The sequence below is a fragment of the Primulina tabacum genome, chromosome 15 (assembly GCF_025594145.1).
Source record: "Primulina tabacum isolate GXHZ01 chromosome 15, ASM2559414v2, whole genome shotgun sequence".
NCBI lineage: Eukaryota > Viridiplantae > Streptophyta > Magnoliopsida > Lamiales > Gesneriaceae > Primulina > Primulina tabacum.
In genome coordinates this window covers 22,192,623-22,217,180 of record NC_134564.1, presented here as the reverse complement: position 1 = coordinate 22,217,180, position 24,558 = coordinate 22,192,623, and the positions used below count along the sequence as shown (strand labels likewise).

Below are 24,558 nucleotides of genomic sequence, written 5' to 3'. Positions count from 1 at the left end.
CCATGGATGTGATCCATCAACCTTCAAGGAGGCGTTATCTGATGCCGATTCATCCAAGTGGATTGAAGCAATGGAATCTGAGATGAATTCCATGCATTCGAACCAAGTGTGGAATCTTGTGGATCCACCTTAGGGAACTGTTCTCATAGGGTGTAAATGGATTTACAAGAGAAAACTCTGGGCAGATGGGAAGGTATTGACCTTCAAGGTGCGATTTGTAGGAAAAGGATATACTCAAAGACAAGGAGTTGACTTTGAGGAACCCTTTACTCCAGTTGCAATGTTTAAGTCTATAAGGATATTGCTAGCTATAGCTGCATGGTATGACTATGAGATATGGCAGATGGATGTCAAGACAACCTTTCTTAATGAGGATATTAAGGAAGAGATTTACATGTCTCAACCTGAAGGGTTTACATCTGTCAGAAGTGAGCATATGGTATGCAAACTTCAGAGATCTATTTATGGTCTAAAGCAGACATCTAGGAGTTGGAACCTCAGATTCGATAGTACAATCAAAGAGTTTAGTTTTACTAAGAATCCTGAGGAATCCTGTGTATAAGAAGGTCAATGAGAGTGCTGTGACATTCCTGGTGCTTTATTTTGATGAAATTCTACTCATTGGGAATGATGTAGGGATGTTGCAATCAACTAAAATATGGTTAGCGAGTAAGTTCTTGATGCAAGACTTGGGTGAAGCATCTTTTGTATTGGGAATACAGATCTATAGAGATAGATCGAGAAGATTGCTTGGTTTCACCCAGTCAACATACATTGATACCATCGTTAAGCGATTCTCGGTTGATGACTCCAAGAGAGGACATCTACCAATGTGTCATGATGTGTCCCTATCAAAGTCTATGTCTCTCAAGACTGATGCATTGATAGCGGCAATGACACGCATACCTTATTCATCCGCAATTGGTAGTATCATATATAAGATGATGTCTACACGTCCTGACGTGGCTTATGCACTAAGGGTAGTGAGTAGATATCAATCTAACCCTTGTCTTCCACACTGGAAAGCTGTGAAAGACATCCTCAAGTATTTGAGAAGAACCAATAAGTTGTTCTTGGTCTATGGGGGTGGAGAAGTGAAATTGGAATGCTATACCGACTCTAGCTTCCAAAGCGATATCAATGTTCAAAGTCAACCTCTGGGTTCGTATTCATTCTCAATGGTGCTGCTGTCTGTTGGAAGAGTTCCAAACAAGACAGTACTGCTGATTCCACCACTGAGGCCAAATACATTGTTGCATCAGCTGCAGCAAAGGAGACTGTTTGGTTAAGGAATTTCTTCCAAGAGTTGAGCGTCATTCCTAATGGAGTTGCTCCAGTCCCGTTGTTTTGTGACAACACGGGAGCCATTGCTCAAGCGAAGGAGCCACAGTCTCATTAGAAATCCAAACATGTATTGAGAAAGTACTACATCCTCCGAGAAATTGCGGAAAGAGGAGAAGTGTCGATTGACAAAGTCGGCTCCGCATATAATGTTGCTGATCCATTAACTAAGCCTTTACCTGGACCATTATTTGAGAAGCATTGCTAATCAATTGGTTTGAAGCATATGGGTAGTTGGCACTAGTGCAAGTGGGAGATTATTAGAGCAGGTGCCCGTTGAGCCAAGTGTTGGCCAAGGGTTCACATTGAAACTCTATGTATAAACAATCTTTATTTTAATAATATTTGAAATTATTGTTATGACATCTTTATCTGTATATCTATGCTTGTTGCATAGATAAAGTCCTTGAATATACAAATAGTAGAAAGAATATGAGATGCTCATATGATGAGTATCATGAAACTCATATTTGGAATACAGTATATTCTAAACAGTTCCTAGTCGATTCGGCCGCCATTAAGAAGGATAAAAGGCCGCTTGAGTTTGAGACTGGTATCTGCGATGTGAGTACCATGTTTCATTGGTAGGGGACATTGTGATGTCTGAGCATGCAGATAGGTGCTCCTTGTAGAGTGCACTGAACAACCCTCCATAAAAGACTTTCCAAGTGGTTCTCACTTATCGAGTGAAAATGTCCTAGTTTATGGTTGTAAATCATTAGTCCTTATGATCCGGGACAACATTGAGACTCTATATGCTAGCGTTGCACTTTGACTTGTTTAACGACTCTCATGTGGTCATCATTGGCAAGGTTAGGTGTTTTGTTGAAGCATATAGGAGTCTAGGCATTGTAGTTGGGGATTCACCACTTACCTTCGGGTATGGATATCTTATGTGATCTCATGTGTATGTAGTTTGAAATATCTGATCAGAGTATTGGTGGTAATTAAGAAAGGGGTTTGTTAGATTACACCATCGATGCAACTACGACATGACACATATTATCGATTATTTGACAGCTCTAGATATACCAATAGTTGTCGAATTGGTCGGGATATATAAGATGAAGGGACCGTACTATACGTTAACCATAATAGAATGATTCTTGCAGGCACTATCATTTGATACCTAGGGAATCATGTAAGCGATGCTACTAGGCGTTTAACATGATTGGTTGGGCAATATCAGACTTGAGTTCTGACGTTCTTCTTATTAAGGAGTTGATAAATAAGAATGGAGCAATTGGGGTATGCTCATATAAGAAAATTTTAAGTCCCGAATCACATTGAGATGTGAACCCACTGGTAGTTGTATCAATGAACCATTAAGAGCCACACAAGTGCTAAATTTCTAGATCCCGTTGAAAAGAAAAATAGTTCAATGTGTTGAACGACTTATAAAGGAGTTTATAAGCGCTAACAAAAATAGAATTATGACTTCTATTAGAGGATTTTGGGGAATGTAACTTTTAATTTGTGGAAGTTTTCCTAAATTAAAAGTTGGCCAAATAAATAATGTATTTGAAAATTGTGATTTTCATAAACATTATTAGTGGACTAAATTAAATTAATTCAAGTGTTGAATTAATTAAACAATAATGGACCTAGTAGAGTCCAAGTAATTAAATTAATTAAATTGTTGAATTAATTAAATAACATTGGGCCTTGTAGAGCGCAATTAGAAATAACTATTCAACTAGTTGGCTTGAGTAAAATCAAGTAAAGTTTAAATGGTCTCAAATGTGTTTGAAATATTTAAATAAATGTCCATGGGCCTTGTAATTGTTACAAGCCCAAAAAAATTGCATGCTTGGAAGGTGAAGGGTTGGAGGTAACTTTTGATTTAATGGCTTGACATGCACATGCAACTTTACACTTTAACGTTTTACACAACCAAGAAAAAGCCTCTCCTTCTCTCCTTGGCACCTAGGTTGGCCGAAATTTTTTCACATAATTTCCCTTCAATTTGCTTCTTCAATAGTTGAGGAAAGCTTATACTTGTAAAAAAAAATCCTCTAATTTTTCTTGTGCAAAATTAGAGTGGATCTTCCTAGTTGGTGGTGGGCTTGATTTTTGAACAAGGATTGCACAAAGGAGGCTTGTAGATTTGTCTACCTTTCAAGAGGCAAGTTTTTTATGACTTCGTTGGAGCCAATCATCAATCTTTTGTGATTGAGAGGTAAAATACTAAACACACTATGAATGTCATTTTTGTGTTTTATGTTATTTGCTACAAACTATATGTAGGGGTGCTCAGTTTTTTCTTGTAAAATTTTTGTTTTGGAACTTCCGTTGCGTATCCGGGCACCGTAACCGATCCGCTTTCAACAGGTTGAGATCCCGAGAGGATGTTCAAATGATGCTCAGCTACCTGGGGAGAGGTCCCTGTTAATTCATGCTGGGACCAGGCAAAAACCTTAAAGTTAGTTTTTAAACAATTTATTAAACTGACCCGGGTGGATTAGTCAAGGTCTCGAGCCACCCGAATCTCCTTGCCTGGCCCGATCTCTACCACTCCCTGCTCCTCCTCCACCCCAAACTGAACCTCTCCCTTCTCCACACTCCTCTCCACCTCTCCACAACCACTAGGTCTCTTCCCCTCCTTCCTTGTCTTCTTCTGGTCAACCCGGACCGCTTCTACATAACACTTCTGAGAAGAAGGTTGATCTCCCTGGACTTCACCCACTTGACTTCCCACCGAGAACTTAATCTTTTGGTGGTAGGTGGATGCTACGACCCTTAGCTCGTTCATGGCCGGCCGCCCCAAGATGATGTTATAGGATGATGGGGCATCCACCACCGTGAAAGTGGTCCCGTCTTCTTCAACTCCCTGGTGTCCAAAGTTAAGGGCAGAACAATCTCCCCCTCTGGATAGACAGCATGGCCAGCAACGCCAAAATGTGTTGTGTCCACTGTATCCAACTGTTATCCCTGCAAATACATTTGTACGAGGGCCTATTTGAAAATAACATTGTCAGAGCTGCCGGAATCCACGAAAACCCTCATAATATCATAATTTGCTACCCTATCTTGAATTACTAGGGCATCATTGTGAGGAATATTGACACACTTAAGATCTTCTGGGCCAAAACTAATAACTGCATCGCTCCTCCTCGCCCCTTCCACTTTCATGCAATCTCTTCTGCTCCTTGAATTCCGAGCCCGATTAGAGTCACCATCCGTAGATCCTCTAGATATCATCTTTATCACACCCAAAAAAAGGGGGGTGAGGACTTTTTCCACTTGGGTTCCGGATTTCTTCTCCCCCTCGGGGCATTCTCGGCCTCTTGCTGGGTTGATTACATCCTTGGGCAGAGGGCGGAACATAATCTTTATTGAGCGTTTTGCAGTCCTCCATGTTGTGATAACACACTTTATGAAGGGTCCCAAACCCATTCTTTTCAGGCCTGGTATACTGTTGAGATGGAGGCAAGTCCCTGCTACACTTTCCCGATATCGGATAATTTTCAAGGGCACATGGTGAGAAAAATGTCTCAAATTATTCCTTCTCTGTCCTCTCTCCTCGGGCTTAAATACCCGGTCTCTCCTCTCTCTCTTTACCGACTATCTCTTCTGCTTCTGGGCCTCCTCCATGTTAATATACTTTTGTACCCGGGCCAACAAATCCTCAATGTCCCCGGGCGTCTTCTTTGTCAGTGATCGAAAAAGCTCACCCTCTCTCAGCCCCAGGGTGAATGCAGTTGTCTTGATTTCAAGGGCGCAAAAGGGGACATCCAAAGCCACTCTGTTAAATTTCCGAATATAAGCCCTCAGAATCTCTTTCGGGCTTTGTTTCACTTCAAAAAGACTAAATGCAGTTTTTTTTATTTCTTACTGCTACTAAAATGGTGCAAAAATATCTTCTGAAAGTTCTCAAAAGAATGGATACTCTGATGGGCCAATCCCTCAAATCACCTTTGCGCCGAGTCAACCAGAGTGGTCAAAAACACTTTGCACTTGATTCTGTCAGCATAACAGTGCAACCTGGCCATATTCTCGAACCTGGCCAGATGTTCCTCGGGATCGGCATTGCCATCATAATCTTTAACTTTAGTAGACTTAAAGTTCCCGGGAAGAGGTCCCCGGACAATGGTTTCAGCAAATGGACATCCTTTGACAATTACCCGGGAATGACTTTGACCCTCCATTTGCCCCTCCAACACTCTCATCTTCTACCTTAACTCTTGTAACTCCTCTGCCACAGTCGTGGACTTGGACCCAGCACTAGAATCCCCTTCCTCCATCCTTGTTTCCTCCTCCCCTACCTCTTCCTGTCTCTCCTATTCACCTCCCGACTGTGTACCATTATGATAAGCATCTCTCCGAGCTACGGCTTTTTCCACAGCATCGGATATAATCCGAGCCAACTCCTCCGGGGACAAGGCAATAACAGGTGGAGGACCTGGGGACAAAAGACCACCTTGTGCTGAGACAATTGCATCATCTCCAGGAGCCCGAGAAGTACCTTGATTAGTTCTCCTAGTAGGGGCCATATCAACGTCTTAAGCTCAATTTCCCACAGGCAGCACCAATGATGTGATCCAGGTAGATCGAGTGAGCTGGAAATGGGGCAATCCACCGGATATGATAAAAGGTTGATGTTTAAGAAAGTGAGCAAGGGAAGAAGATATCTCTGATGAAGATATTTCTCTGTATAATATGGCTTTTGCGACTGTAACCTGCAAACAAGAATATAAACTCGTGAATAGGCGTCGGAGAGGTATCCGGCGTGGCTACTCCGATGCTTAAGTCAGCAGGTTAAAGATGAAGACCAAGGGCAATATATGTTAGAATAGATGTGAATATTTGAGAGTTCAAAATTCCAGAATCCGTAAATGAGAAGTGTACCTGCTATTTGTAGGAGAAAATCCCATGATTACCTTGTTTTCAGCGCCCACCTGTTAAGTATGGTAAGGCGGCTGCCCATACCCTACTTCTGATGACTTCTCTGACACGCCAAACCCATGTCATTCTGACAGCAATGGTTGCCAAGCATAAGGTAGCCCATACTAATACACTCGAGTGTGGTGTGCTTCTCGAGGTAGCCCGGGTAAAAGCTCCCGGGAGATTGCACGAGAGCCCGGGTAAAAAATATCCCGGGTAATCCCATGCCCGGCTGCTGAAGAAAGTAATATGCATATTGACTCTAATATGAGGGCTCTTATGGGGGTATCAGTTGGCTACTCTTGTGTCGTATAGCCAACAACACAAGGCTTTGTTTTTTTTTCAAGCAAGATAAGGCTGCCGTCTGCACAGGCTAGACAACATCGCCTTCACAACAAATAATTGACTAATAAGACTGAAGAGCTCTCATACCCAAAAGGCTAGTCTTTTGCATTCAGACTCTCCGAGTACCAAATAGATCGCCACATGACTTACCACGAGTTACAAATACATATTACAAACTATTTCATCATTCAAAGTTCACATATAATTTTAAGTAGAAATATTAAAGCATGTAGAACTTCTGAAAGTTCACATGTCCAAGCATTACTATTGTAAGGTCCAAAATTAAGATGACGTAATCCAACTGCATGCAAATCTAGGAAATATGAAAAATGGTTAAATAATTGATTTTAATTGCTAAATTGATTAGGTGATATGTTTATATGATGTTTTAGTAGTTTTTCTATTTATATTTATTAAAATGTAATTTTAAGGGTTATTCGAGTTGCGATCGAGGAATGGAGACCGAGAGCTGAAAAATGGAAAATGTTTTTATTAAATAATTGTTTTTAATTATTTAAAATATGATTGGTGCTTTTTCTCATTTTTGAAAAGAGGGAGTTTTGAGGTTATTTTATATGTCGGGACGTATTTTTTATCGGTGTTGGATTTTCAACAAAAATACAAACATTTGGACTACTCGGCTAATAATTTCACAAACTTTTTTACACAAGATATTTTAAATATGCACAATTGGGCTTAATGGTCTTTTATACCCTAGTAATAGGCCCTAAGCTTGCACAAACAATTTAATAGATATAATTAAGCTAAACCCCACCCCATAATCCCTTAAACTCACACCCACCTCCCCTTCAATCACAAAACTCTTCTCTCATAGCATACAACACGTGCATACACAAGGAAAAGCAAAGGGAATCATAAAAAATTCTTCATAGTTTGTCAAGCCAAGGTCCTCATCATCGTCTTTCTTAAATCGTCCCTTTAATCATCTATCACATCATATTATTTATTTGATCATGTTTTGAATGAAAACAAGGCTCACAACTTATTATTTTCGTAACTATGCATATGCATGTGATTAACTCTTGACTTTTGATTCCAAAAACATGTTTTTATGTGTTAGAAGGGGCTGACATGATTAGGATATGATCAAGGGTGTCATACACGATACTAGAGTCATAGAACACACACCAGAAACGTTGCACAACAGGAACAACAAAAGCTGGAACCCGTCGTGTGTTTGTTGATCATAGGGGCTCGGTTTTATGGGATTTGCGACTTGGCTTGGGCTCGACTGGGACCAGGGCTAGCTAGGGTCCATGAGGGTCAGAGAAATAGTCCTAGCCATGCTAGGACTCCAGTCAAGGGGCTGGGGAGGAGTCCTAGCAAGCTAGGACTCCAACCCGAGAAACTTCAAAGGGATCGCGCAGGGTGCAGCTTGCGCAGGGAAGCAAGTTGCTCAGCCCATGGGCTTTGGCCTGCGCTATATTAGGTCCATAGGGTTTTATGGGATTTGCGGTTTGGCTTGGGCTCGACTGGGACCAGGGCTAGCTAGGGTCCATGAGGGTCAGAGAAAGAGTCCTAGCCATGCTAGGACTCCAGTCAAGGGGCTGGGGAGGAGTCCTAGAAAACTAGGACTGCAACCCGAGAAACTTCAAAGGGATCGCGCAGGGTGCAGCTTGTGCAGGGAAGCAAGTTGCTCAGCCCATGGGCTTTGGCCTGGGCTATGTTAGGTCCATAGGGTCCTAGGAGGGTTCTTGGGGGGATGGTTCAAGGGATGGCTCGTTGGTTAAGTGGCGAAGCAAGAAAACAAGAGTCCTAGTCTATGTGGGTTCCTCGGCTGTGGCTTGCAGTTGAAGTTGGGACTTCGGTTTTGGGGCTAGGGTCAGGTCCTAGAGGTGATATGGGTCCAGTAGGGTCTTAAAGGGGCTGGTTGGAAGTTGGCTCAGGCCAGCTCGAGCATTGCTCGATGAAAATTAATGATGTCTCGAGGTTAGCACTTTGGTTCGAAAATAAGGTTTTGTTCCTTTGTTTTAAATTTGAAACATGGGTCACGGGGGACGAGTCGTGGTTCACGAGAGTCAAATAATTATTAAAAGTCTAAGTTTTTAATATGAGAATTTTATATTCAAGTTTTGTTTAATTCGGGATTAAAACACATTAATATGTTGTATTTTAAGATTAATTTAAAAGTCATCGATTTATGCCAAATAAAAATACGAGAAAATTAAGGTAGGTTTAAATAATTATTTGGGACATGTAAGAGTCAATGGAATTAATAAACAGTCAAATTCGAGAATTTTACGTCTAGGGGTAAAACGATAATTTTACACCTAGAAAATAGCAAACGTCATGGCAATGCCCTAATTGCTGTTTCATATGTTAAAATATTTATGGATTTTTATGATTTAATATGAACATTTAAAAGATATGTTGCATGCTTGGTTTTAAAGAAAAACGATATTTATATTCATGTTTTTATAAAGTGATGGAAATATGAAATGTTGAGAGATGTGAAGGAATTGTGATTAATACGAACACATGATACGATGATATGTTAAAACGTAAGGCAAATGCTCAGTTGACGGATGAGAGTGTCGCTGATGTCCCCGCCGCCCAGTACTGTGGTTTCATGTAGATGGATGCATTGCCCAATACGAATACGAATACGAAAGTCAAAATGAACGATCTGAATTCAACAAACATGAATACTAATATGAATATGTTTATGATGAATATGAATGCATGTCATGAAAATGTTATTTTACGTAAAAGTAATTTCACTGTTGAATGTGATTTTATACGTATTATTTGTGATCAAGAATATGTTTTGCTGAGTCTTTAGACTCACTAGGTGTGATTGATGCAGGTGAGTTTTAAAATAATGATATGGGAGGTCTTGATTGTTGACTTTGCTAGACTGAAGGTGCACATGACCCAAGGACCAGCGCTTCTATTTTTCCGCACTTAAGATTATGATTGATGTTAAAGATTTTGCGACTATTTATTTATGCTTTTGAAAGTTTTTTGAGAGGTTGATAGTATGAGCTATACTTTTCAAATATTACTTTATGTTTGGTAAAATTTTGGATGATTTTATGTTTGGATTATTTCCTTTGATTTTTAAATAATAGTTGGTTGTTTTATTTAAAAAAATGGTGAAAAAAATATTTCATTTATTCGGCCGAGATTATGAGAGTTTGAAGGAAAATTTTTTTTTAGTACTTTTTAAGCAAAACGAGTAGTTGACGTTTCAGTTGGTATCAGAGCCAGGTTCTGTAAAGATTTGTGCCACCATCCGTGCCGGGAATCTCAGTCGTCAAGCCTCAAAGGCTGTAAGTTTACATGCTTTATATGATGCTACCTGTATGATTACATGAATTATATGTTACCTCGCATGTTTAATAGCTTTACGAGAATACATGTTTTATATGTTTAAAAATTGCTAAAATGAATTAGGAAATGATGCATGATTAGAAAACTTAGATTTAAATGCATGTTGGTTACGTTAGACTTTGGAAAACGTTCGTATAAAATGCCTCCCAGACGTGCCCCTGTTATTGAGAATCAGGCTAAGAATAATGAGAACCGTCAAGAGAATCCACCCCCGCCTCCAAATGGAGATGATGCTGTTCGAGCACTTGAGGGCATGACCCGTTACTTTGAGCTGTTTCAGCATGCTCCTAGGCCACAACCCGATATTTATGATTAGTTCCAGAGGCTAGCGCCTAAGGAATTTTCTGGCACCACCGATCCCTTTGTTGCTGAGGCTTGGATTCGTGCACTCGAGGTGCACTTTCGTTATCTGAATATGGGAGATGCTGACCATGTGAGGTGTGCCACTTACATGTTTAGGGATAATGCTTCTTTATGGTGGGAAGGAGTCGAGCATGGTATTGACATCGCTACTATTACTTGGGATCGATTCAAGGAGATATTCTATGAGAAGTATTTTACTGCCGATGAGTGAGGGCGATTGAAGAGGGAGTTTATGAGCCTCCGACAGGGAGACTCGACTGTTGCCGAGTTTGTGAGAAAATTTGATAGGGGTTGTCACTTTGTACCCCTATTGCGAGGGATGTTGCGGAGAAGCTTAGACACTTTATGGATGGTTTACGACCTACCATACGACATAACGTGATGATGATGCGTCACTTGGATTATGCCATTGCTACCACTTATGCATTTCATTCTGAGCAATCTTTGAAGGACATTAACTTTGAGATGCAGCATAAGAGACAGCAACAACAAAATAATTCGCAGCCAAATAAGAATCCATACATGGGTCCTCCTAGACCTCAAGGACCACAAAAGCCCCCAGGTCAAGTCAAGAAGCAAGGACCACCTAAGACACCACTTCCTGGAGCACCTAAGCCTGCTGATAGGCAACCATGCAAGGAGTGCAATCGCTTACACTATGGAAAGAGCACGTGGGGATCTTTTAGATGCTTCATATGCAAGGAGGAAGGGCACAAAGCTGCTGATTGCTCGAAGAAGAATGCACCTACTTTGGGAAGAGCATATGTTATGCATGCAGAAGAAGCTGAAGAGGAGGCAGACACGACCCTTATCACCGGTAACCTAGTTATTTAAAGTTTTTATATTGCTTTTATTGCATGAAATTTTAAATTGGTTATTAGAATTGATCTGGGAATAAAGATTACCTAGAGGAAATTAGGTTGCATGCTCTGCCTTAGTTAGAAATTAAGATGTGATTTGATAAACCATAAAATTGGCATTGATTTTGTGCCTTACTTTATGCAAAGGATGAAATAATTCGAAATGAAAGTTTTATGGCCAAAAATTAAGAAAAAATCATAACTAAGGGTTTGTAGGGGGGTTTCAAAATTTTTGACGGGTCAATGTGCAATTTTCAAAAAGTTTGAGGACTAGAATGTACTTACCGAAAAGTTAAGGGATTTATTTGTAATTATTCGAAACTTAAGGAACCAAAAGTGCCATTACCGAAAATTTAAGGACCAAAAATGTAATTTTCGAAATTTAAGGGACCAAAATGTAAATGTTCGAAAATATTAAGGGTCCAATTGCAATTATTCGAAAATATTTGGGACTAAAATGAAAATTTCGAAAAATTGAAGGACTAAAATGTAATTTTTCAAGAAATGCTTAAGTTAAACGCGTAATCTTCACATAACTTTGGGAAATTAGTGATAGAAATTCCTTAAGCTTCCACACGAAAAGATTTAAAAGATATTTTCGTCGCATGGAGGATTATCATTCAAGGTGTGGCAACCTATGCACTGCTAGATTCAAGAGCTACACATTCCTTCATATCTGAACCTTCATCAAGCGACTGAATATTATTCCTGAGTATATGGGATTGGGTTTCAAAGTTTCTATTCCCTCCGATGATCAAATGCTCACGTTTAAAATTGTCAAGAATTTGGAGCTTCGTTTATTGAAAGATGTGGTTCGGGCAGATCTAATTGTGCTTCCTATGCCTGAATTTGACATCATTCTAGATATGGATTGGTTATCAGCGAATGGAGCTTCGATTGATTTTCGTCAGAGATCAGTGTCTATTCGACTGCCTAGTGGTAAATCTGTTGTCTTTGAGGCGGCAAAGAACAAGCAAATGCCGCACATTATCTCTTGTCTTTGTGCGAGGAAGCTTATAAGACGTGGATGTCAAGCCTAGGGATGGCAATTTCCTCCGAACCAGATGGAGGATCCGATACCCGACCCGAGTAGAAGAGGGTATGGAGGGATTTTTAGACCCGATTAAATAATTGGGTAATCGGGTATGGGGATTTTCGGGTTTGATATAATCCGACCCACACCCGACCCGAATACCCGTTTAAATTAATATATATAAATATATATATATATATATATATATATATATCTATTTATATGAAAGCCTGAAAAAATTTAAATTGGCCAGTTTTGGCCCAGTTGAAGGTTAAGTCCCAACAGGTGTCATGGGCCTGCTCTTTCCACCGCAGCACATATGAAGACAATACTACGTGGGCTGGGCTCCTCTCTCCACCATAACACACAGCTGCAGGTTACGGTGACGGCTGGCTTCCTTCTTCGACTCTTCTCTTTGTTTTCCTCGTCTTCCTTCGTTCTGGAGCCTTGGTTTTCGGCTTCCGACCCTTGCATCGAGAAAGTCCACCCAAAAGGTTTCTTGGTGTGTTGTCTTCATCCTCCATACCGATACTCTTTTTTAAAATATAATCAATGCTGTACTCAAATTCCTGTACTCAGTAGAACTCAATGTTGTACTCAAATTAGAGGGTAAATAGATTAATGAGAAATGGGTTTGTGCGAGGCTAAAATGTGGATGTCGTTACTATGAAGTTGGATCAATTTCTCCAATTTGATCGAATTGACCAACATGAGATATGTTTTTATCAAATAACAAAACAATACTATTTGACAGGTAGATTGTTGATTACATTTACCAGGCTCTCACTTTCACTTTCGTTGTGGTGACTCAAGGTTGATTGTGGTGCAGTGACCAAACATACCGGTACTCATTTTTTTAAAAATTATTGAGAAATGCATATGAGAAATTCTGACATTAGTAAATAGGAACATTATTTATGGTTGGTACGTTCTTGATGATTTTCGAGTATACTAATTGTGGTTGTTTAGAATAACCACTCGATCTCTTGATGTGTTGATCATGTCTTATTTTTTAAAAAAAACTTAATCTGCGTTTCCTTCAAAATTTCTTCACAAGCAGAACGGGTAGGGAAAAGTTCACATCCTCGTTAAGCTTTTGGACAGGCACTACATAACAGACTCCTCCGAGTAACCAACAATTATGTTGTAAACAGTCAAATTAAACTATACAAACATGTTTTTGATATAAATGCTATTTTTATTATGTTTCTTTTTTGTCCTTTTGGTTTACTTGTCTTGTGTTTGGATGAAAAGAAGGTGAATCTAAATTTTCAACAAGTGACAGAAGAGTGTATCATCAAGATATTTGTCATTATTTACTTTTTTTTTATGATGTTTACTTTTGACTTCTTGATCTTAGTAAAAACTTGAGTCCAAATATAAGAAAGGGCCAAGATTTTTCTAATATTTATTCTCATTCCTCTTAAGTTTGAACTAAAAAGACATTGTTATTTTCTCTATTTTATTTTATTTTGTCTTTTTTTAACATATATTACTTCACCACTTTCAGGTATACTAAATGGACTCAACAGATCATATAACAGAAAATGAAGTACCACTATCTGAAATAAATCACGAGGTTCCACTTGTTCCACAAAATACAACATCTGTTGATGGTGCCTCTCCTAGTGAAACAAGGAAGAGAAAGTTAACTTCTGATGTGTGGAATCATTTTGAAAGGAAGAAAATTAATGGAATGGATAAGGCAATTTGCAACTACTGCAAAAAAATCTCTTTCTGGCCAAAGCAAACATGGGACAACACATTTACGTGAACATTTCAAAATTTGTCCAAGAAGAACTGTTAGTGATATAAGGCAGAAACTGCTGATTAAATAGCAAAACCAGGGGGAATTTGCTATTAAAGGCTTTCAATTTGATCAAGAAACATTAAGGTCAATTCTTGCTGAAATGATAATTTTACATGAGTATCCATTGGCAATAGTGGAGCATCATGGATTTCATAAACTTTTAGCAAGTCTTCAGCCTTTGTTCAAGGTTCCAAGTCGCAATACCATCAAGAATGATATACTGAAAATGTATGACTATGAAAAGACAAAAGTATTGAGTTTATTGGAATCTAATAAAGGCAGAATTTCTTTAACCACCGACATGTGGACTGCATCTAATCAGAGGAAAGGATTTTTGGCTTTGACTGCCCATTTCATAGATGATAATTGGACTTTGCAAGGTCGTATTTTGAGGTATATATTCTATTTTTCACTCAAATATGTAACATTTTTCACACTTTTTATGATTTCAGTCAAATAGATACTTACATATATACATTATTTTAATTGAATTATGTAGGTTTACTTATGTTCGTTCTCCACATACCTCAGAAGTCCTTGCTAATGTTATAGTTAAGTCTATGATGGATTGGAATATTGATAGGAAAATATCCACCATTACTGTTAATAATTGTTCCACTAATGATTCTCTTATGAACTATGTGATGCATAAGCTTGATCGTTCTACACTTATGCTGCAAGGGTCTTTACTTCATATACGTTGTGCTGCTCATATTTTGAATTTAGTTGTCCAAGATGGTTTGGATATCATTGCACCTAGTGTTGAGAAAATTCGTGAAAGTGTCACATATTGGAGAGCATCTCCTAAAAGAGAGCAAAAGTTTGATGATGTGGCACGGATTGTAGTACGCAATATGAATGCTAAAAAATTGGTGTTGGATAGTAAAACTCGTTGGAACTCAACATATGTGATGCTCATGACTGCTATATCTTTTAAAGATGTGTTTGCTCGTCTGAGATTTCGTGATCCATCATATAAATGTTTCCCAACAGATGATGAGTGGTTGTTAGCAGAAGAGGTTTCTAAGATGTTGCAAGTGTTTTATTCTGTGACTGAAGTATTTTCTGGAAGAAAATATCCCACAACTAATATCTTTTTTCCTAAGGTTTGTGAAATTAAAGCTTCATTGCTCAAGTGGACCACATCTCCTAACAAGGTAATTTCTTCCATGACTGAAAGGATGCTTTCCAAATTTGAGATGTATTGGTGTGATATTCATGGGGTGATGGGAATAGCTACTATTTTAGATCTAAGATATAAGACAAAGTTGGTTGAGTATTGTTTCAAAAGAACACATGGAGAGATTGGTTTTAAAGAACCTGTTAGAAAGATTAAAAAGATGTGTTATGATTTGCTTGGCGATTATACAAATAATAATGGTTATGGCAGTGTTGAACAAAGATCAACGGAGACTAGATTGAATACAAGTAGTGATGATTTTTGGATAGTTTCGATAAAGAAGTAGCACTTGAGTGTGATGTTTACACTGATATGAAGACTGAGCTAGATCATTATTTGGAAGACAAAGTTTTGCCTAGAAATGTTGATTTTGACATATTGGAGTGGTGGAAGACCAATGGAATCAAATATCCCACTTTGATGAGGATGGCACGAGATCTGCTTGCCATTCCAATATCAACGGTGGCTTCAGAATCAGCATTTAGTACTGGTGGCAGATTGGTGAGTTCCCATAGAAGCAGGCTTCATCCAAAAACCATCGAAGCGTTGATGTGCACTCAAAGTTGGTTATTGAATGAGAAACAAGGTAATATAAATTGTATTTTTAGTTTTTATTGTTTTTGAACAAAAATATTATTAATTTACAATAGCCAGTAATGATTTTTTTCTTTGAATTTTGTAGCTACAAGTTCACAAGAAACGGAAGCATATTACTCTTCAGTTGAATATGATGAGGACACTATTGATGTTGATGTTGTAAGTTTTTAATACAATGTAATTTTGTTAAATTTGACATTGAAAATAAACTATTGGGTCAATTATTTATGTTGTTCTTCATCATTTTGCAGGACACTACAATGTCAAGTGATGAAGACATGTACGATTAGTTCGAAGATAAACCGATTTAGTTTGATTTTGGGTTGATAATGCTTACATATGATTAAACTAGGGGTAGCCCATAGATGATTAATCAATTGAATTATGAATTTTTGGATATGATGTAAATTCTACTATATTTTTGTTGAATTGCGTACTTTTGTTCAACTAATATAAACTATTTTTAATATTTCGTTATTTTTTCTATAAAGTTTATTTTGTTCATTAATAATTTTTCTTATTGTTCATTTAAATAATTTTTTAAATATTCATAACTTCATTGAAACAATTTAAATTTGAAAAAATTCAATTGTATATGATAATTGGGTATTTAGGTAGGGTATGGGTATTCGATAATCCGATGGGTATGGGGATGGAGATGAAATTCAATACCCGATGGGTATGGGGATGGGTATGGAGATGAATTTAATAAATGGGTGTGGGGATGGGTGTATGAAATCCGACCCATACCCTACCCATTGCCATCCCTAGTCAAGCATTTCTAGCATGTGTCACTACAGCACATGTCCCTATCAGTCAGAAGTTGGAGGATGTGGATATTGTCAGAGATTTTCCTACCGTCTTTCCTGATGACATTTTTGGCATTCCACCCGACCGTAAGGTGGAATTTTCTATTGATTGGATGCCGGGCACTGTACCTATTTCTAAAGCACATTATCGTCTAGCACCTGCTGAAATGAAAGAACTAAAAGATCAAATTCAAGAATTGCTAGACAAGAGTTTTATTCGCCCTAGTTATTCTCCATGGGGCGCACCATTATTATTTGTGAAGAAGAAGGATATGCGACTCTGTATCGATTATTGAGAGCTGAATAGAGTCACTATCAAGAATAAGTATCATATGCCAAGAATTGAAGACTTATTTGATCAGTTGCAAGGAGCATCGATATTCTCGAAGATTGATCTTCGTTCTGGATACCATGAGTTTAAAGTGAAAGAGTCTGATGTTCACAAGACATCATTTCGAACTAGATATGGACACTACGAGTTTATGGTCATGCCATTTGGGTTGACCAATGCGCCAACGATCTCCATGGATCTCATGAATCGCGTATTTCAGCCGTATCTGGATCAGTTTATTATAGTCTCCATTGATGATATATTGATATATTCTAAGAATAAAGAGGAGCATAGTCGTCATTTGAGGACAACGCTGCAAGTACTACAAGATAGAAAGTTATATGCAAAATTCAGCAAGTGCGAGTTTTGGCTTGATAGAGAGGCATTCTTAGGCCACATGATTTCTAGTGACGACGTTGAAATTGATCTAAGCAAGGTTGAGGCAGTGAGAGAGTGGCCAGTACCGAAGAGCGTTATCGAGATTCGCAGTTTCTTGGGACTAGCTGGCTATTATCGCAAGTTCATTCAATGGTTCTCATCTATAGTGGTACCCATGACCTCCTTGACAAAGAAGAATGCAAAGTTTGTATGGGGATCTGAGTGTCAAGATAGTTTTGATAAGTTGAAGCGAGCCTTGATTTCTGCGCCAGTGTTGCCTATGCCATCTGGGCAAGGAGAGTATGTTCTTTATACCAATGCTTCTAAACTTGATTTGGGTGTAGTTATGATGCAAAATGACCGAGTTAGAGCCTATGTTTCGAGACAGTTGAAAGTTCACGAGAAAAACTACCCCACTCATGATATTGAGCTTGCAGCGGTAGTTTTTGCAGTGAAGATTTTGAGAAATTACCTGTAAGGGGAGAAGTGCAAAATTTTAACTGACCATAAAAGTTTGAAATACTTCTTCATCCAAAAAGAATTTTATATGAGACAGTGACAATGACATGAATTAGTGAAAGACTACGACTGTGAGATTAGCTATCATCCGAGAAAAGCTAATGTAGTGGCAGACGCATTGAGTCGAAAGGCAGCAGTTATCACTCAAATATGACTCCCAAGAACCGTTGCAGTCCAAGATACAACGGTTTGAGCTTACAGTTCATGCTAGGGGCGAGGCCCCTAATCTTGCCAAATTTTCAGTACAGTCGACTTTGAGAGATTGAATCTGTGAGGGACAATCCACTGGTGAGAAATTGCAAAAGTGGAGATTGAGAGATGAGGCCAAGGGCTGGAAGTTATATTCTGAGGTGGATGGTATAATTCGTTATCGAGATCGTTTATGGGTTCTTAGTGACGACTCTTGATGTAATGTCACGCCCCGAGACCGGGGTTAGTCGACATCGGCGTTGTTTATCAATCACACAATTAAAAACAACCAGCCTCGTAGCACAGTATAAACCGAAAAACCAGTTTATTTCATAATTTCTCCAAAAAAAAACTCATGTCTTTACAACTGAAATAACTGATGCGGAAGCGTCTTACATGAAATTAAACACAACGAAAGTCGAAATAATGATAACATGAATAATACTAGATCTCGAAGAATCACCATCGCCAAAATTGTTCTGATTCCTCCTCTTCGATTTCCTCCTTGGATTTCTCTGGGACAGGTTGTAAGGGGGTGAGTATTTTGGAAAATACTCAGCAAGTGGGGGATATTGAACACAACATAAACATTTTTATAAAATTTTCGAAACATACATATAAATACAGCATGCTTTTCATAATCGTAACATCATAATCATATCATAATAACACTGCGATTTTTCACCTTTCATGGTTTACTGACGTCAGTCCCTAAGTTTTAATCCTCTAAGTAGACGAGGCCATAGAACGGTTCTATCCCATCGTTAAGGGCCATATGTTGGAATTCCACCCATTTTCAGGGAATTCTCACACTGTCAACACATACACGTAACAACTTTCGTAAAAACATATAGACGGGAGACAGGGCTCAACCGAATTTTTTTTTTAAACTAAAAATCGAAACCTTCATATTCATAAAACCGAAATTTAAAACAGCCCACTTACCTTAGATATTGAAGAAAAAAACGTGGAAGAGAGGGGGTTTACTGCACTGGAATTTTCGAAATTCCTGTTTCGACGGCTGGACGGCGGCAGCGCTTCGCTGTACTTGAAAATCCTAAGGACACTAGTGGGGAGTCTAGAAATTTGAGAGGGAATTATGGTGTAATTTTCGAGCTATAGGGCCTTCCTATTTATAGGGGTTGGCTGATATCGGGATCGAGTGATATCGCGTTGAAATCTGACTCAAATCTTTTATCTCGAATCGTGATGTATCTATCCGTGATTTGGGTGAACCGAATTCCAAATCTTCCATCCCTTAAGATTTCGAAATTTGCATAGTATATATATACACTGATTAATTCGAATTCTAGTGATTTTATTATCTCATGCTTGATCTTTTATCCCGGTATCTTAATCTTAAATCTTAGATCCTTTATCTGCTAATTTTCAAAATTCCTTGATTAATTCTTGGATGGAGATAGATTTATTCCTCCCAAATTTAAAGTTGCACGGTAAATAATACCATATAAATTTCGAGCTTCAAAATTCTGCACACGATAAAATTATCTACACGGCTTAGATAACCTCAAAATAAATCTTATATTCTGAATAACAATATCAACATCCAAGATTACACCATCCTAGTATAATCAAATTCTTAATCTGATATGATCACGATTGTACCAAATCCCGGGTTTTACATCCCTCCCTCCTTATGGGAAGTTTCGTCCTCGAAACTTGAGTTGGCTTGATCTAAGAAGAGGTACGGATATTGGTCCCTCATCCTTTCTTATAGCTCCCACATGGCTTCTCTTTCCGTGTGGTTAGACCATTGCACTTTGACGTAGGGAATGATTCGCCGCCTTAGTACCTGGTCTTTGGCGTCCACAATCCTAATGGGAACTTCTTCGTACTTCAGCTCTTCTTCCAAGTTGCTTTCGATCATGAGCGGTTCTGCTTCCAACACGTGGCTTGGGTCGGAGATGTATTTCCGTAGTTGGGACACGTGGAAAACGTTGTGAATTCTAGACATGCTTGGTGGCAGTGCCAATCTGTATGCTAGCGTGCCTACTTTCTCCAAAATCTCAAAGGGTCCCACATAACGAGGGTTTAGCTTCCCAGCTTTTCTGAATCGGACAACTCCTTTCATAGGCGATACTTTTACGTAGGCCTTCTCGCCAACGTTGAATTCCACTGGCCTTCTCTTCAGTTATGCCCAACTCTTTTGTCGATCTTGAGCTGCCTTGAGTTTTTCTCGAACTACGGTAACCTTGTCTATTGTTATCTGTACGAGCTCGGGTCCTACTATTGCCTTTTCTCCCACTTCATCCCAATATAAAGGTGATCGGCATTTCCTTCCATAGAGAGCTTCGTATGGAGCCATCCCAATACTGCTGTGATAGCTGTTATTATAAGCAAACTCGATCAATGGTAGCTGATTGCTCCAATTGTTACTGAATTCTAGGGCGTACGCTCGCAGCATATCTTCCAAGGTTTGAATTGTTCTCTCGGTTTGGCCATCGGTTCGAGGGTGATAGGCCGTAATAAGAGTCACTTTTGTTCCCATGGCCCCCTGAAAGCTCTTCCAAAAACGTGAGACGAACCTTGGGTCTTGGTTAGACAGGATGCTCACTGGTACTCCATGAAGTCGTACAATATTGTCCATATACAGTGTAGCTAACTTGTCCAGATTGTAGTTCATACGGATGGATAGGAAGTGTGCGGATTTTGTAAGTCTATCTACGATTACCCATATCCCGTCTTGTCCTTGCCTCGATTTTGGCAACCCTACCACAAAGTCCATAGAGATGTGCTCCCATTTCCACTCGGGTATCTCCAAAGGTTGAAATAATCCTCCAGATCACTGGTGCTCTGCTTTGACCTGTTGACACACTCGGCATTTGGCAACAAATTCTGCAACATCTCTTTTCATTCCATTCCACCAAAAATTCCTCTTAAGGTCTCTGTACATTTTTGTACTCCCTGGATGGACTGAAAATTTGAACTTGTGTGCTTCTGACAGTATTTCTTGGCGAAGGTTATCACTGTCTGGTACACACAGTCGTCCTTTCATCCATAGGACTCCTTTGTCATCAATTTTTAGATCTTGAGACTTCCCTTCTCTGACTTGCTCCTTAAATTCGGTCAGTACCGGGTCTCGATCTTGGTTTAACTTGACGGTCTCCTGCAGACATGGCTAGGCTGAGAGGGAAGCTAGAGTCACTTTTCCTGGGCCCTTCCGATTTAGTGCATCAGCCACTTTGTTTGCTTTACCCGAATGGTAGCTTATGGTCAAGTCATAGTCCTTCAGTAGTTCGATCCACCGCCTTTGCCTCATGTTCAGTTCTTTTTGGGTGAACAAGTACTTGAGGCTCTGGTGATCTGTGAAAATCTCACACTTGGCACCATAGAGATAGTGCCTCCAAATTTTCAAAGCAAAGACAACTGCTGCTAGCTCCAGATCGTGCATAGGGTAGTTCTGCTCGTGCGGTTTCAACTGCCTTGATGCGTAGGCGATCGCTCTTCCCTCTTGCATGAGTACGCATCCCAGACCTTCCTTAGAAGCATCACTGTAGATGGTGAATTCCTTATCCTCAGTGGGTAAGATTAGTACTGGTGTAGATGCGAGCTTTTCTTTTAATGTCTGAAAACTTTTCTCGCAACCTTCGTCCCAGACGAACTTGGAATTCTTCTGAGTGAGTTTAGTCAATGGTATGGCAATTGAAGAAAAACCTTCAACAAATTTTCTGTAATAACCTGCCAGTCCAAGAAAGCTCCTGATGTCTGTGGCGTTTTTAGGTTTTGGCCATTCTGTGAATCGCCTCGACTTTCTTGGGGTCCACTGACACTCCTGCTTCAGAGATCACATGTCCTAAGAAGGATACACAGTTCAGCCAGAACTCACATTTCTTAAACTTAGCATAGAGTTCCTTCTCTCTCAAAGTCTGAAGTGCAATGCGGAGATGCTCTTCGTGATCTTTCTCGTTGGAAGAATAGACGAGGATGTTGTCAATAAATACCATTATGAACTGATCCAGGAATGGTTTGAACACTCTATTCATTAGGTCCATGAAGGCTGCAGGCGCGTTGGTCAGTCCAAAAGGCATCACCGTGAACTCATAATGCCCATATCTTGTCCGAAATGATGTTTTGGGGATAACTTCTGCCCTGACCTTCAGTTTGTGGTATCCAGTCCTCAGATCCAGTTTAGAAAATACTGCGGCTCCCTTAAGCTGATCAAATAGGTCGTCAATCATCGGGAGGGGGTACTTGTTCTTAATAGTGATCTTGTTCAGTTCTCTATAGTCGATGCACAATCTCATACTCCCATCCTTTTTTCCTTACAAAGAGTACTGGAGCTCCTTATGGGGACACACTTGGTCGGACTTGCTTTTTGTCCAGCAATTCTTGGAGTTGCTCCTTTAACTCCTTGAGTTCAGCTGGCGCCATCCTGTAAGGTGCTTTCGAAATTGGTGCTGCACCAGGAACCAGATTAATTTCGAACTCGACTTCGCGGTCCGGGACTATCCCTGGGAGTTCTTCTGGAAAAACATCCAGGAACTCACATACTACTGGGATGTCTTCTATCTTCAGTTCGACTTCTCCTTGCACTTCGCTAACCAATGCTAGGTAGATATCTTCTCCGGACTTCATGGCCTTCCATGCTTGGGAAGCGGAAAGGAGCGATTTCTGTTCCTTGGATTTACCCTGATACACGATCTCTTTCTGATTTGGGGTTTGGAGCTTAACTCATTTTCCTTTATAGTCCACTATTGCATTGTTTTTGGCTAACCAATCCATCCCTAAAATGATGTCGAAGTCGACCATAACTAACTGTATCAAGTCGGCACTGAAAGTCTGTTAGCTATACTGATCTTACGATCTCTGTGAATTTAATGAGTTTCGATGGTCTTACACGTAGGTGTGGCTATTCGAAAAGGTTCAGCTAGTGATTCGGGCTTAAATCCTAATTTCTTAGCAAACCTCTTAGACACAAAAAATTGTGTAGCACCACAGTCAAACAATGCATAAGCAGGTACTTTTTGAATTAAGATGGTACCTGATACGACTTCATTGGCGTCGTCCGCCTCTTCTTGATTCATGGCGAACACCCTGGCGTTAGGCTTGCCTTCCTTTGGCTTGTTGGGGTTAGCTCCTGTATTTGGCCTAGTTCCCTTGTTGGGCCCGGCTGCTTGGTTGGCGGCAGTAGGACATTCGGCAATTCGGTGTCCCGCTTTCCCACATCCGAAGCATACTCCACTATTTCTTCGGCATTTTCCCAGGTGTCGTAAGTGACAAGTTGGGCAAGGCTTAATATCTTGGTAACTTGAGTTAGGCGAAGGCCCTTTAGATGGTCCACCAGACTGGTTAGGCCTCTTGGAAGTCTGACCGTTATGCGAAGATTGACTACTCATAGGCCTTTTGTTTTTATATTCCTTCTCCCTTCGCTGGATATCAGTTTCAGCTCGGATAGCTGCGCCCATCAAGTCTGAGAAATTCGCAGGTTGGTAGACTGCTAGAGCTGATTGGATCCTGCTGTTCAACCCCTTCTTAAAACGGTGCAATTTCAAAACTTTGTCTGCCATAATTGTCGGAGCATAAGACCCAAGGGCGTTAAACTGAGATGTATACTCCACTACTGACATATTTGGGGCTTGAGTGAGATTTTCAAATTCACTCAACTTCTGCAATCTGACTTCTGCCGGATAATACTGTTTCAGGAAAGATTCTGGGAAGTTTTGCCATGTGACTGGTCCATTAGCGGTCATGGCTGGCGAGACTGCTTCCCACCACTTAGCTGCTTTATCTTCCAAGAAGGGCACGATCACATCCACTTTGAGGACTTCGGGAACTTCCAATAGCCTCAACTGAGTCTCGATACTCTTTAGCCAACTCTGGCCAATTTCAGGATCGGCGTCCCCTCTGAATATCGGACATCTGTTCTTTTGTAGGGACTCATAATGAAATTTGATTCCATTTGGTGGTGGTGGTGGAGGTGGTTGATTGGCGTTCGGATTTCCCAACCCTTGCAGTGTTGTAGCCACTATGGTGGCTATGGCCATAAGGTCAACTTGACTTAGGCCCACTCTGGGAGGTGGATTTCCGCCCGCATTTGGATCTTCGTTATTGTCGTTGTGGTGGTTAGCGTACCGCGGGTTGCGATTGTTTCGTGGGGGTCTTCCGGCCATTTCCTACAATTGCAAGTTCTAAGAATTTGCAGTACAAGTAGGCTTCATGCAATAGATTGTGCAGAACTAAATTGAAATCAATGGAAAAAATAAAATATTTTATTGATTTCTCAAGCAGGAAAAATAAATGAACATGACCAATCTAAACGAAATAAATAAATGTACTGAAATAAAGAAAATGTAGCAACAATGGGAATAAACTACTAGAATGGTTCACTAAAACGCTCTAATCCGCTATCTCTCCATTCCCCACGGCCACGTCAGGTGGGGCTTCTTCCTCCTCGGGATCCTCCTTCGGCACCTCCGGGTCTAACAAGTCTGCAAGCTGCAACTGGAGACTTTGATTTTCTGATTTCAACTCCGCAATCTCTTTACGGTGGAACAAAATCTTTCCTATAGCGTCATTCAACTCGTTTCTTGCATGTATACAGTTT

General features: G+C 39.9%; 2 protein-coding genes across 2 annotated transcripts; both read right to left on the bottom strand.

The window, feature by feature from the left end:
- Positions 1-18,757: 18,757 nt before the first annotated feature.
- LOC142525968 (uncharacterized) lies at positions 18,758-20,085 on the bottom strand. The gene is made up of 2 exons (XM_075630248.1): positions 19,807-20,085; positions 18,758-18,805 (listed from the first exon to the last, which is right to left on the bottom strand). The coding sequence occupies exons 1-2, from the start codon at positions 20,083-20,085 to the stop codon at positions 18,758-18,760; spliced, it is 327 nt and encodes a 108-aa protein (XP_075486363.1).
- A 2,743-nt stretch (positions 20,086-22,828) lies between these two features.
- LOC142525966 (uncharacterized) lies at positions 22,829-24,124 on the bottom strand. The gene has a single exon (XM_075630247.1). The coding sequence runs from the start codon at positions 24,122-24,124 to the stop codon at positions 22,829-22,831; it is 1,296 nt and encodes a 431-aa protein (XP_075486362.1).
- Positions 24,125-24,558: the final 434 nt, after the last annotated feature.